General features: G+C 46.5%; 1 protein-coding gene across 2 annotated transcripts in view; it reads right to left on the reverse strand.

Moving 5' to 3' along the window:
• GNA14 (G protein subunit alpha 14) overlaps window positions 1-6406 on the reverse strand; it is a 205812-nt gene extending 199406 nt beyond the window's left edge. For both annotated transcript variants that reach the window (XM_003995421.6, XM_019815788.3), the window contains exon 1: window positions 6279-6406. In XM_003995421.6, the coding sequence (XP_003995470.1) occupies window positions 6279-6402 (124 nt within the window). In that variant the 5' untranslated portion in view covers window positions 6403-6406. The remainder of the gene's footprint in view (window positions 1-6278) is intronic.
• Window positions 6407-14134: the final 7728 nt, after the last annotated feature.

Consider the following 14134-nt stretch of genomic DNA (forward strand, 5'->3'; position numbering starts at 1 on the left):
CATTCTTCTACTTAAACGGTCTGCAACCAAGAACACTGGCTGACAGGACAACCCATTAATTTACCCATCAGCAGAGAGCCAATTGATCCTAATCAAAATCAGGGCTCCCACAAAGCCTCCTGCGGTGCCTTCCACCTTCAGAGCCCTTGGATTTCTGCTGGTACCCTTCGATTCCTTCCACAGTTTTTGCAGCAAGGGCTGCTTGACCCCCAGGGAGCCCCACCCCAGGCCATCAGCACTCAGATCACAGAGCACATCTTGATTTATAGCAACCACCCAGAAACGATTGACCCAGGAATGCGCCCTAATGCCCCACCAAGGCTTGAGGTTCTCACAGGGAAAAGTAAGGCTCAGAGAGCTGTCAAGCTTGGAAGGCAATGGAGCCAACCCATGCTGATTGCTGTGTCCCCCAGAAGGGCCCCAGAAATGCCCTGCTACTGGTTCTTTCCCAGTCTTTATTATTCAAATCTTTCCATTTCATGAAAAGTCCTGGTGAGAATTCTCCCACTCAAGTCCCCTTTTTGCCTGGATTTCAATTTTTGTCTTTAGTAATACCTTTGCTACAGACTCACTAAAAACCCCTCTCTGTCTTCTCAATCTAGCTACCCTCCTCCCTGCAACCGCACACATGGGGGTTCTTACAACAAAACTTTTGTAATTCAAGTACAACTGGAAGAGAAAAAGGTTTTATTGACCACAAGGCATCTTTTAAGGAAAAAAAAAAAAAAAACACCTTGTGGGGTAAGGCTTTTTTTTTTTTTTTTTAACATTGCTTTTTTCGCCCAACTCTACTGTCAAGTTTTTCCCTTCTTTATCTGCTCACAGCATTACAGCCTCAAGATGCTCATCCTCTAACTCCATGCCTTTAGGAATGGGATTCTTCAGATATGTAGATAATGGTGAGTGATGTGAATTGGGAACCCGCTAGCTTTGTTTCTAGTGCCCTCAACATCTGAAAAGATAAAGTACCGTTCTCCACCCAAAGTAATTGAGTCCCTGTAGAGTAATGGCTGAATACCCAACTGGGAAGGTCGTCAACTGGAGGTCCAGGCTCCTCTTTATGCCAGAGATTAAGAGTTGGGGGGTGGGGGGTGGAAACCATGATGGGCCACGTTGCAGCAACGTAAGAACCAGCTTGAAGGTGGTCTCATTGCACAAATTGGGTCCAATCTGAGTGTCAAAATAATTAAGTACAGTAATGAAGTAAAAACCAGTGAGGGATTCAGGAGTATGTATTAATAATGAATAGGGACAAAAGGAAGGCTTTTACAGTAACGTGTGCAGTGCCAACTGGTCAATGTGGAGAGAGTGCTGGATTTGGAAAATCATTTTGCAGCCATCGTGGTGTATACATCGTGGTGTATACATCGTGGTATACAGGGATATATGGTGAGGAGCAGGAGATTTGCCTGGCCTTAAAAAGAGTCTCCCCCCAAAACTATTAGACAATAGACCATGTGCAACATCTTGAAAAAGTGACTGAATGTAACATCACCGTGGGGCAGATGGAGATGGTGTGCCTCCACCGAGGACCTTCAGAGAACACAACATCACATATCCAGAGTTCCATACTGGATATAAATTATACCTCAGTATAGCTTATTTGAAAAGGTACAAAAAGTACCTTTCATAGTCCATGGTTTGAAAAGGTTCTGCATTAGTTTAGAGGCGAAAGGAATACTCTGCTTGTATCCATGATACAGCAGTCCCCTGAAGACCTCTGAAGAGACCATCTCTACCCACAATGGACAAAAGCCAGAGATAAAGTCACTTTCCTCCATTCGGAAGCACATTACGGGACAAAAAAAAAAAAAAAAAAAAAAAAAAGAAGCATTTTTACAGTAACATCTATTTGGCAGTTTAGAGAATGTTCACGTAAAGGGCTAAAATAAAACACAAAAACTGAACGAAATCTTGCCTCCAAGGACCCCTTCGTATCATCCCACATCCTAAGAACACTGTTACTTTTCTCCAAAGTTTCTCTTCATAGTGGGGAGAAGTTTCTATGTGTCCTGCACAAGTCCACACATGGGCAGCCATCAGTACCTTAACCTCCCCGTTTCTTATGGCCCTATCCACATGATCCCCCCCCAGCCAGAAGATCCCCCTTCATGCACGGCCTGTACCACCTTTTATTCTCTATTAAGCATTTATGACAATCCTCCCAACAGTTACTTGCAAACAAACACCTCCAACTTAGCACTTAGAAATGATCTCCAGCATCTGGGAAAAGTGTTAGTTTGAACCGAGGGAAGAGTAAGGAACATGGGCATACTTAACCGTTTCACTCCTTTGCTTCTTCCGAGCCAGAAAAGTCACTTTCTACTGAGACAACCACCCTCCCTGCACCCTTTCCTCTAACAGACTTCCAGTCTATGAACGTGATCATTAGTCTCAAGATGATATTTTGTTATAACCAATGCAATAAAATTTTAGGGGACTCAGATTTTCACCCGTTTTGGTGTAAGTACGAAGATAGACCCTGAAATCAGCTTATGGTTCAGAAAGTAAGGGAAACTCAAAGCCAAACATTACCGTGAAAGCACTACCAGGACATTTTAGGTCAACTGCTATGCAACCTGCAACTGATCGACTAAAATAGAAAGTAACACCTCACTGGTGGCAAAAAAATGCTCAAAAATGGAGTGAAGGCAGCAGAAATTTAACCACTGCCAGACAAACCCAAGAGAAGTTAGTCTACTGCTAAGAAAGGGTACAGCCAGGGTTTGAACCCAGGTGGTCTGGTCTCAGCGCTTAGATTTGCAGTCCCTATGCCAGCCTAAGTTGAATACCAATTCCCCAGCACACATGCCTCCCAGACAGCTCCCACACGAAGGTCTACATCCAAAATTGAGTGTTTCCAGAGACTGACGGCTTAAGTCTTAACAATTTACTAAGCCTCATCTAATATTTAAAAAAAAAAAAAAAATCAATAAAAGATCCCATTTCTCCCCCTTAATTGCCATTGTCCAGACACTTTCTTCCTGTACGGAGTAGTACTCATCAAGATTCTTACTAGAACTCCTTTCAGTCCTTTTATCTGAAGAGCTGATAAGGAATCTCTCCTACTAAACTCAACCATATTCTTTATTCCCCCCATCTCCTTCAGCTAAGAGTGTTACACTGACATTTCACAATTACTAGCCCTAACCAGACAGCAGCTTTTAGCTTTCCTGGCTGACAGGAATCTAGGCTTTTATTATAAATGCAAACAGGATACGGATCTATTGAATGCACTTTGGAAACCTCCTCAAATCATTTTGTTGAAAAAGCATGCTTCCTTGTCACCGAGTTGGTGGCTTTTCAGATCATTCCATACTCCACACAGGGTCCTCCACTCCCATTGGCAAAGTGGGGTCTTCACCTGAGGCATCTGAGGCATGGGTTATGTAATGGTGCCATTAAAGAGACTCCGATCAATTCTTCAAACTGCACAGCTAGAGACAAATCAACATACACCAGGTCCTGATTCCTGTATTTTTTTAAAAGCTTTTTTAAAGTTTATTTGTTGTGTGTGTGCATGCATGAGTGTGTGTGTGTGAGTGAGAGAGACACACACACCCACAGCCACACACACCCACAGCCACACACACCCACAGCCACACACACCCACAGCCACACACACCCACAGCCACACACTGAGAGACAGAGACACACACTGAGAGACAGAGAGAATCCCACACAGACTCTGAACGGTGATCATGGAGCCCAACCCACGGCTCCATCTCACGAACTGAGATCATGACCTGCGCTGAAATCAAGAGTTGTACGCTTAACCAGCTGAGCCACCCAGGCGCCCCTAATTTCTGTATCTGTGAAGTCCTTTCCTCCTCCTGGATCTGTGGAGTCATTTCCTCCTCAATACCTGACGCTCCTGCCCAGGCCTGAAGTCGATACGGACTAAACGCTTTCTCCATTTTGATCTAACTAGACCAACTTTTCTTTCCTTGAAGGTTTCCAGGAGGGTGACTCCTTGTATTCAAAATTAATAAACTGGTGGGAGAGAGGATTCCTGTCTGAAAGGGATGAAATGGAAGAAATGGAAGTGTGCCCTGCTCCCTTGAAGAAACCAGAGGTTTTGAAGTCCCTCCTTGGGGTTCCTGACAGCTCTATGTGGTTTGGAAACTATTTCTAGTGGTTTCTAAGTAACTAGCACGGAGCCAATATGCTAGTCACAGCTGGACACAATGAAAACGGGGATCTTGGGAGGTCAGGCAGTGCCTGGAGGGTGCAGGAAGATTGGGGCAAAGGTGCGGGGGAGGCAAAGAAGATATTCTAGTCACTAGTATTAAACTTGACCTCCAGGGCAAACAGCTTCCCTACAATATTTTTACCCCAGTGTGAGTGCAAACGCAAGCATCTTACTACACCCCCCCCCCCCCCAAAAAAAAAAACACACCAGGCTTGATGCCAATGCAGTACGGCTCAGTGTACTGCTCAAATCGTCATAGGAAACTCCTGGTATGTTCCAGACACTGTGCTTCATACACTGACACAAATCAACATACTTCACACCACGGAAGATGGTTCAGACTTCCCTTGAAAAGAAGCATGGGGCCAAAACCAGGTGAGCCCCTATCAGTCTGTGGGGCCTGAGGCAAGGGTACAAATGGAGGCCCAAGTAATTACTTTAAAGAGGTCATCAAGCTAGCCAACTGTCACGCAATCCTCCTCCCTTAACAAATGGAGCTTTTTAACAACCTGAAAGGCCAGGTACTATTTACAATTGCAGATCCCTGGGAGTTCCCGGCCAGACATGAAACAGCCCTGCCAATGGACACACGCTCTTCCCTCCCCCACCCAGGCTCCCTCTCCCCCCAGGGAGGCCTGGGGGGGGGGGGGCACACCTGTAGACCCTCAACCCACATTTCCAAGCTCTTCCATCACCCCAGCACAGCTGCCCTTGGGCATTCCTTAGGGATGGGGTCTGCCGCCCCACACTTGCGGAGGCCGTGGAAGCTGGCTTGGGGCCTTTGGGCACGGAATTCCGATGTGAGTATGGGAGTGGGGAGGGGGGTGGCAACGAGTATCCTGGTGGGGCAGCCCACTCCTAGGCAGACACTAAGCTCACTGGGGAGGGGTACAGCCTAGTGAAGGCCAGACACCCCTACATAAACTCTCTGAACTCCAGGGAGTAAGTGCAAAAGGCTTCCTTTGCCCAGGCCCGAAGGCGACATGGACTAAAAGCTTTCTCCTTTTTATTGTAACTAGACCAACTTTTCTTTTCTGGAAGCTTTCCCACAGGGTCACTCCTTGTATTCAAACGTCAACTGGTTTGAGAGGATTCCTGTCTGAAAGGGATTGGAAGATCAAGAGATCTTCCAACTCTCTAGAAAGATCTCACAGCTACTATCCTCATCTGAAAGAAAACGTCAATACTCCTCAAGCAGCCAATGGATCGCACAGGGTTCTAGAACAAAACTCAGAAAAGGTGGGCTCCACAAATTGGGCAAACCTTAGCATTTTGTTTTTGAACGTTAAGAACCAGAGGAGTAACTAGTCACTGCAGCTGGGGCAGCCCATTCCAAACTCTAGGAAGGGGCGCAGGCTGAGTGAAACCCAACAAGGGAGGCTTGGGCCTGCTGCGTGCAAACAGGCCTGGCCAAAGGGAGTCACCGAAGGGAGGCAATTGTCATCACAGTAGGGTGAGTGGCTACAGCCTGCACATCACCCCCGTTACTGACCTGGTATCTGCTTTGTCTTTTCTCAAAGCAAGTTTACCAATTTTCTGGTCCTCCATAGTTAATTCTCCGGGATGGGGATGTTATTACCCGCCCGCATTATGGCCCAGTGTCGCGGTGACAACTTAGCACAGTCCGCACTCGGTGAGCACTCACTCACCCGTACTTAAAACCGGGAGCACAGCGGCCAGAGCGGAACCCAAAGCGGTACAGGAGGCAGTTCCCCACCACCTACCCCGACACCCAAGAAAAGGCTCTGAAGCAGCTGTGCGCGCCGGGGGCAGCAGAGTGGGGTGAAGGCAGTGTTAGGGAGGGGGGCCAACAAAGCAAACCCTGGTCAAATGCTAGGTCTCACCCGTTTTGGGGGAGGGAAAGGGTGCCTTTGAAAGTCGCCCAACTGGAGGTGCTAAGGACAGGTGCCGAAGGCCCCCAGGAGCCGGCCACCGAGCCCCCCCCCCCGGGGTGGGGGCGGGCAGGAAGGAGCCACGCTGCACCCCTCCGGCTCCAGGCCCGAAGGAGATCTGAGAGAGGGGAGCGGCCGGGAGGGAGGGAGGAGAACGCTCGGCGAGCGGGGGTCCGGGAGTCGCAGTCACTCACCCAACAGCAGCAGCTTGAACTCGCGGCGCGCGTCCTTCTTGTCCCGGCGAAGCTGCCGCTCGATTTCGGCGCTGATGCGCTGCGACTCCTTCTCCTCCGCGGACAGGCAGCAGCAGCCGGCCATGGCGCGCTCTGCACCCGACGGCGCGACGCGGTCCCGAGAGCCCCGATTCTCCGCCGGCCGCTCGCCCGGCCGAGCCGCGACAGGCACCCGGGTTCGGAGAGAAAAGGACGAGACCTCTTTGACTTAGGGGAGTACGAGGCCTGGCCTTCGGTGGCTCAGTCCGCTCCTCGAGGATCGATGCCGAGGCGGGGGCGAATTCGGAGCGCCAGGAACTTGAGGGGATCCCCGCAGCTCCGGGCGCACCAGCCCCACACTCGTCCCGGGGGAGGAGGAGGGCTCGCGGAGAGGATGGGCGTGCGGCCCGCACCCGGAAGATGCGCGCGCCCCTTAGCCCAGGAGGCGGACACCAGGTCCGGGGGCGCAGACCGCGCGGGAAAAGTTGGGGCGCCGGTGCCCGGGGGGAGAGCGGGATCTCCACGTCCCGGTAGGGTCCCAGGCAGGCGACAGGCACGGCGTCGGTTGGAGGCAAAGGGCCTAGCTCGCCCTTGCCTGGAAAGTTCTGAAAGTGACCGCAGATTAAGACCGAACTCAAGGGTTTCTGCTGGCGCTGGTGGCTCTAAGTGGCAGAAGGAGGCGGAGCGTCTCGGACCTGCAGCCCTGGCGCCCGCCCCAGTAGGCCTTCGGGGCACGCCAAGCCGTAGGCGCCTGGGGGGCGAGAGGAACCAGTCACGAGCTGGGGCGCACGGGCCGGGCGTCTGGGGTTCCTGGGAGCAGTTCCCACACCTGCCTCGGTGGCCGTGAAGTCCTTGCACCCGGAGGGCCGCCTGCCGAGGTTGCGAGAACCAGCGCGCTCCGGCCCCGGGGCCCTGCTTCTTACCCAGATACGGGTTCCGACAGGTGAGCGCGTTTCGCCCGCTTCAGCCTCAACTCCCCCCAGCTGCAGGAAGAGGAGAACCGAGCCGGGCGTCCGCCGCGGGAAGCCTCGCGCCTGGGGCGAGGTTGAACTCTTCACCCCTAAGTTGAGGGTTGCACACCAACGACACGACCACACACCCTTCGTTTCCTAGACGGGCTCCTTCCGCTTCCCGGACGCCTCAGCCCGGCTCAGGTTTGGCCTGAGCGCTTGGTCAGCTGGGCAGCCTGCCAGCAAGGTGCGGCTGGGCCTGACCCCGGGGGCACTGCGCTCAGAGAGGCAGCTGCCTCTGGGTTCGGTTAAATAGGAGGCCGCCAGAGCGGAGAGTAAACATCCTTCCGGCCCCTTCCTAGGGCACCTGATGAGAAGGGCTGGGGATGGGGAAAATGGAAAACGGCTGGCTACTTTGCATTTTATGACGGGAAAGACTCCTGCTTTGTTAGAGAGGGCTCACACGTTTGCAGCAGCCCCCGGCGTGTTCGTGCCCCAGCCTTGAAGCCTGACAGCCTCTGCCTTGCAAAGGTGTGTCCGCGGCTGCTTTGGCCCAGCTCCCGGGACGTCGGAATCATGTTTGAGCTGCATTAATAAAAACTTACAAATTGAACAGCATCTCTTTGTACTCAATCGGTGCAACAGAACGCGTATTACAACATCTGATTTTTGTCTTCGGTCTGGATAGCTTTTGAGGCAGAGCGCAGAGGGGCCCTCGGAAAAAGCAGAAGCGGGAAGGTGTAGGGAGGGGATCCTGTCGTCCCTGCTCGTCCTGTAAACACTTTATGGCTTTAGGCAATTAGTTAATGCCTCCTCTATTAAAAGCGGGCATAAGTGCCTTTCAAATGTGTGGCATATATTCAATCAATTCACATTGAGGAACATACTGAGTGGAAGAGTGGTGTTTGTCATTATATAAGAAACTTGGCATTGCGATGCTATCTGGCTTCAAGGTCTTATTATTTATTTTCCAGTTTAGGGAATGGAAATGAATCAGGCATTAAAAATGAATGTGCTTACATTCTTAAATGCACCCTTCTTTCCTTGCAGGCCTGAACTGACCGTAACAGTTGACCCCCTACAGGCAAAATCCTGGACGTTTTTCATCTGATCCTTGGTCAGTTCATCACACTTTCCTCCCTTAGCTCTTACAGACAGATTTACAATTTGAGGATAAGACTGCTGGAGAAGCCAAGATCATCATAATTGTTAATATTTTTCAATGAGTACAATCATTAGTACTTTAAAAGATTAAAGTGACTTAACTAGGCAAATTTGAACCCCAAGTTAGCTGGAATAACTGACCTGTGGACCCAATGTTGCCAAGATTCCAAAAAAGATATGAAATATATTGCTCATGGCACATCTGAAAAACTTTCCTGGACTGGTCAGCTTGGCAGTATCAGAAAGCTTAAATGTGTCCACCCCCTTTGACCAAACTAGTTATTCTCCCCTTGAGAAATAATCAGAGAGAAGTCATGATTTATGTATGAAGGTGTCTATTTCTAATAACAACAATAACCTCAAACAACCTAAATGCTCAACAACAGGAAATAGGTCAAATAAATGACGGTATATACATATAATGATATATTACAACAGTTATTAAGTGTGTGAATATGTAACATGTGAATAGCAATTAAAGATTTGGGGGGGCAACCTCAAAAATACATTGACTGAAAAAGGCAAGATACAAAAATATAAACAGTATGATAGAAATTTTGTAATAGGAATACATGTACACACCTTTAAGAGACTAAAGGGCCATCTACCAACAAGGTCAGTCTCTCTGAGTCATCGCTTTTTGGTTGACTTTAATTCTCTAATGTAAAGTTGTAAAATTGGTAGATTTTAATTCTCTGATGTAAAGTTATCTAGGCCCCCCCTTTCCTCAACTGTAAAACAAGAGAGGTGAACCAGAATAAGCTCCAAGGGATCTCCCAACTCTGACATTCAGTTATTTCTTTGGTGATTTTCACACTTAGAAAGTAGTATTAAAAATAATCATAAAACAGGGTTCCTGGATGGCTCAGTCGGTTAAGCGTGAGGCTCTTGATTTTGACTCAGGTCATGATTTCATGGTTGTGAGATCAAGCCACGCAGTGAGCCCTGCACCAGGCTCCACGGTCGGCAGGAGATTCTCTCCCTCCCTCTCCCTCTGTCCCTTCCGTGCTTACACACGTTCTTTCTCGAGGAAAAAAAAAGTCATAGGGACACCTGACTGGTTGAGTCAGTTAAGCATCCGACTCTTGGTTTTGGCTCACATGTTCATGGGCTCAAGCCCCACATCTGGCTCCTCCCTGGGGGAGCCTGCTTGGGATTCTGTCTCTCCTTCTCTCTCTCTGCCCCTCCCCCAATCATGTTCACACACTCTCTCTCTTTCTGTCAAAAATAAATAAGTAAACAAAAAATTCATAAACCTAAATTTGTCACTGAGAACTATAAAATGAGGATATCGCAAGACAATTATTTTTATGTCTATTTTTTATTAATGTCTCGATTTTCGTTATCTTTCGGATCTAGGGGAGGGATGAGAATAATTTTAAGTTATTAAATCATTTGCAACATTATTCCAGGAAGAGGTAGTTTGGAAAAGAGGCCTCGGTAAAAGAGCATATTTGTTTTCCTGGGTTATTCCCAAAGTATTGCAAGTCCAACCCATCCCTCTTGAAGATCAGAGCACAGTGTGGATGTGAGTTTCAACTACCTGGCAACTGTTGGGTATGTAGACGAACTATGTGTCTGGGAGTCCTCTGAATGTCCATTGGTTCCACACCACGCCCTGTACCTGGGCCGTTCCGGGTACCATTCCAGACTTCAGATAGGCTATGGTCTGGTAGAAAGGAGTTAAGATGGAAACCCTGAAACCTGAACCCATCCCTCGGTGCTTCCTCCCAGAGGGAAGACGATGAGGGCATGGAGTCCCTGAGTGGCTTGCCACAGCCCATAGATGTGCAGAGCAGGCCCCTCAGCTAACCTCTGGCTTCAGCTGAGCCTTATTCATTCATCTCCCATCACTCTCCTGGAACTCCAGACAAACATAACTACACGTTCTCCCCACCTCCGTGTCTTGACGCCTGCAGGAACGCCCGCTCTCTCCCCGGGCAAAGTTTGATACTTTCTTTCCCAAGCGCATCTCTTTGGAGAAAGCATCTCCACCCCTTGTCAATTGGAACCTTCTTTCTCTGCTGTCTAAACACCGTATACATTCTTCTCTTCAACTTCTCGCTCTATTACACCTGTTTGATTTTTCTCCAGATCAGTTACTTACAGGTAGAGTTTCTTGTTCATCCTTGTATTTCTCAACTTATAAAATTTAGCTGACTGAATAGAGTTGAAATTAGAAAGAATTTGCCTGAGATAAGAAAAAGAAACTACAAGAGAGAAAAGAAAGCTCTTGTGGTGAAAGACAGTGAAAAACCAAGAAGCAAACCCACAAGAATCAATGTACGATTTAAGAAACACTTGTGTATCTAAACTGCCCCCAACTTGCCTCCTTAGAAGGAATGGCTGCCCTGTTTCTAATTCAGAACTCCAAGGAAATGTGTAAATAGAGGGTTGGAAAAATGCTGTTCTCTGTGACAAAGGTAGCATCTAAGAATTTTAACAGATAACGTGGAGGGAAAATAGGACCTCGATGTTCACAAAACGAAAACAGCACCAATACTAACACACCTATGCTGTTCTGTAGCATTGTTTCCCAAACTACAGTTGTGACCCTTCCCTGGATTATGACCTACATTTATTTTTTAAAGGAAAAGAATAGAATGGAAATAGAAAATACGCGTCTGCTTGTTATGGTGGCATCAGACTTCTGTTTTTCGGTTGTGTTCGTAAGTATGAACTCCTAGCAGACCAGTTATCAATAGGATTTTCTTGTCCGTGTCCCAGATGGGTGAGTCCAAATGATTCCCAATTCATTGTTCAGAGTTCCTAATTTTTCATTCAATTTTCTGAGCCCAGAGTGTTCTCTATAGTTTAAGGCTTTCTTCTCCTTCTCCACTTTGCCCCTACCCCACCCATTCATCTCCAGTTTCAGATGAGAATGATAGGTAAGAATCAATGGAGTCATGATAAGTATTTGGACAAATGGGTAATGACCGTGGCTGGTGCCTGGATGTACTCAACATCATGTTTCTAAGGCAGCCAACGTGTCAACATGTTGCTCCAAAATGTTCTCTGCCTGAACACTAGAAACTGTAACTTCTACAGAAAAGGGTAGAATTAGTGACAAGGAAATCTGGCTTCAAACCAATGACCATAAGTGGCTATGAATCACTATTGTTTCTGTTTTTTTTTTCTTTAGTCTTATTTATTTATTTTGACAGAGAGGCATGAGAGGGGAGGGGTAGAGAGAAGAAGGAAGAGAGAATCCCAAGCAGGTTCCATGCTACCAGCGCAGATCCCAGCGAGGGGCTCAAACTCACCAACCGTGAGATCATGACATGAGCCAAAATCCAGAGTCGGATGCTTAACCCACTGAGCCACCCCGGTGCTCCTCTTGTTTGTTTTTCAATATGACTTTTGATGTGGCAGTTAAGGATCTCAAGAATTTACGGAGTAAAAATCTTTAAGATGAGAAGTTCAGAGAGTTTTATTTTGCTTGTTTTTCCTTTTCGCTGAAATGCTCCCTTCCCTTTGTAGCACTCTCCTCCTGAGTGAACCAATGTTAACAACCTACTATGTTTTCTTCTCTATTTTTTATTCTCTTATAATCATACATAAGCATAAAAATACTCGTAGACGTGTGTAAACATTCACAGAGGGAGTTTGGCATCATTACTTTAAACATGAGACCATATTACATGGACTCTGTATTTTGTGTTTCTCATCCAACGATACCTTGTGGGAACCTGAGTAAACTCTTATTCAGTCCTTCATGCATTCATACATTGCATTCTATCATTTGAAAGGACCGTATTTTATTCAGCTTTTCCCCTTTGAAGGGCATTGGTTTTTATTTCTAATTTTTGGCTCCTAAAAAAGAAAGCTATAACAGCATGTTTGTATATAAATCCCTGTGTTGGTGCTTTTATTTCCATGGGATAGATTCCCAGGGAAAAGACTGCTGAATTGAAGGATATATACATTTTTCATTTTTAATAGATGTGGCCAGATTCCTTTCCAAAAAGACTAAAGCAATTCATATTTCTGCCAAAAATAGGAGTATCCATGTCTCCACCAGCAATAAATATTGTCACTCATTAATTTTTGGCAGCTTAAAAGGATTCAAATAATAATAAAATGTTGCTTTCTTTGTGTTTCCCTGACTACTCATGAATTTGTATATGTCTTCCTAGCTTGTTAGCATTTGTGTTTGCTACCCTGCGAGTTTTCTGTTTACGTCTTCTGCTCATTTTTTTAAATTGGGTCATTTGTCTTTCTGTTGACAATCTGGAAGATTATATATCTTCAATATTACCTATCAACTTTTTGTCATCTGAATTACAAATTTTCAAACACATTGTTTGTCCTTTATCATTTTCAATGGAATCTTTTGCCACAGAGAAGATTGTATTTTTACATACCCAAATATTCTCTTCCTGCGTAGTTTCTGGGGTTCCAGTCTTTGTAAGAAGGTCTCCTCATTTCTAGATGGTACATGCAGTAGCTTAGGTTTTCTTTCAAGCGGTTTTATTATTTCGTGTTTAACATTTAAATATTTAATCCATCTGGTATTTACTTTTGTAAAATGTGTAAGATAGGAGACTAATTTTATTTTCTTTCGGATGGATAGCCAGTTATACCAACATCATTTATTGAACATTCCATCCTTCTCCCAGTGAATTAAAGTCCAATCTTTGTAGGACATTCTCATATTGACTGAAATTCATTTCTTTGAGTCTGTACTCTTTCAGTGGTCTGCTTATTCCTATATCAATCTTGATATGATGACAGGTGCTCTATGCCATATTTCGATATCTAATAGGACATTTCACCTTGGCATTGTCAAACTCTTCTTAGTTGCATTCAAATATTTATTCTTCTGTAAGAAGTCTAATATCGTTTGCCAGTGACTTTCCCCCTGAACTTCCAAGCTTACCCTTAATCCTAACTTCAGCCGCCTTCTTGACATACTGGCTTGGGTACTCGAGGGATCTCAAATTAATCAGTCCAAAACAAAGTCCCGAATTTGTTTTCCAAAACTTATCTCCCTGCTATCTCTTCCATCTCAGCACTACCAAATACCCAACTGACTGCCTCTTTAAAACAAGAGCTTTACTCTTGGTCTTCTTGTTTCCATTCTTCACCCTCTGAAGTCACTTACCAAAGGATAAGACAGACAGAATGAGCTTTTAGAGTCCTAAAACATATCCCATCATCCCCTAGATTAAAATCCTCCAATGAATTCCAATCAGAGTTTAAAATAAAATCTTGTTAGGGGCGCCTGGGTGGCTCAGTCGGTGAAGCATCCGACTTCAGCTGAGGTCATGATCTCATGGTCCATGAGTTTGAGCCCCGCGATGGGCTCTGTGCTGACAGCTCGGAGCCTGGAGCCTGTTTCTGAGTCTGTCTCCCTCTCTCTCTGCCCCTCCCCCGCTCACACTCCGTGTGTGTGTGTGTGTGTGTGTGTGTGTGTGTCTCAAAAATGAATAAACGTTAAAAAAATTCTAAATAAAACCTTGTTCTACACCATGAGGGCCTACGTGATAGGGCCATTACCTAGGTCTCTATCTTTATTTCCTAATATCCCCCCTCTTGTTCAAATATACTTCAGTCACACCTATACCTTTTTTTCTTTGAACATACCCCAGGGGCTTTGCACTATCGGCTCTGCCAGCTGAGTTATGGTCCTCCAGATCGTGAAATATCTGGCTTCTATTTGGCAAGTAGGTTTCAACTTTCCACTAATTGCAGAATTCCCTGGCCACTTAGCCTAATGTAGCC

The sequence above is a fragment of the Felis catus genome, chromosome D4 (assembly GCF_018350175.1).
Source record: "Felis catus isolate Fca126 chromosome D4, F.catus_Fca126_mat1.0, whole genome shotgun sequence".
NCBI lineage: Eukaryota > Metazoa > Chordata > Mammalia > Carnivora > Felidae > Felis > Felis catus.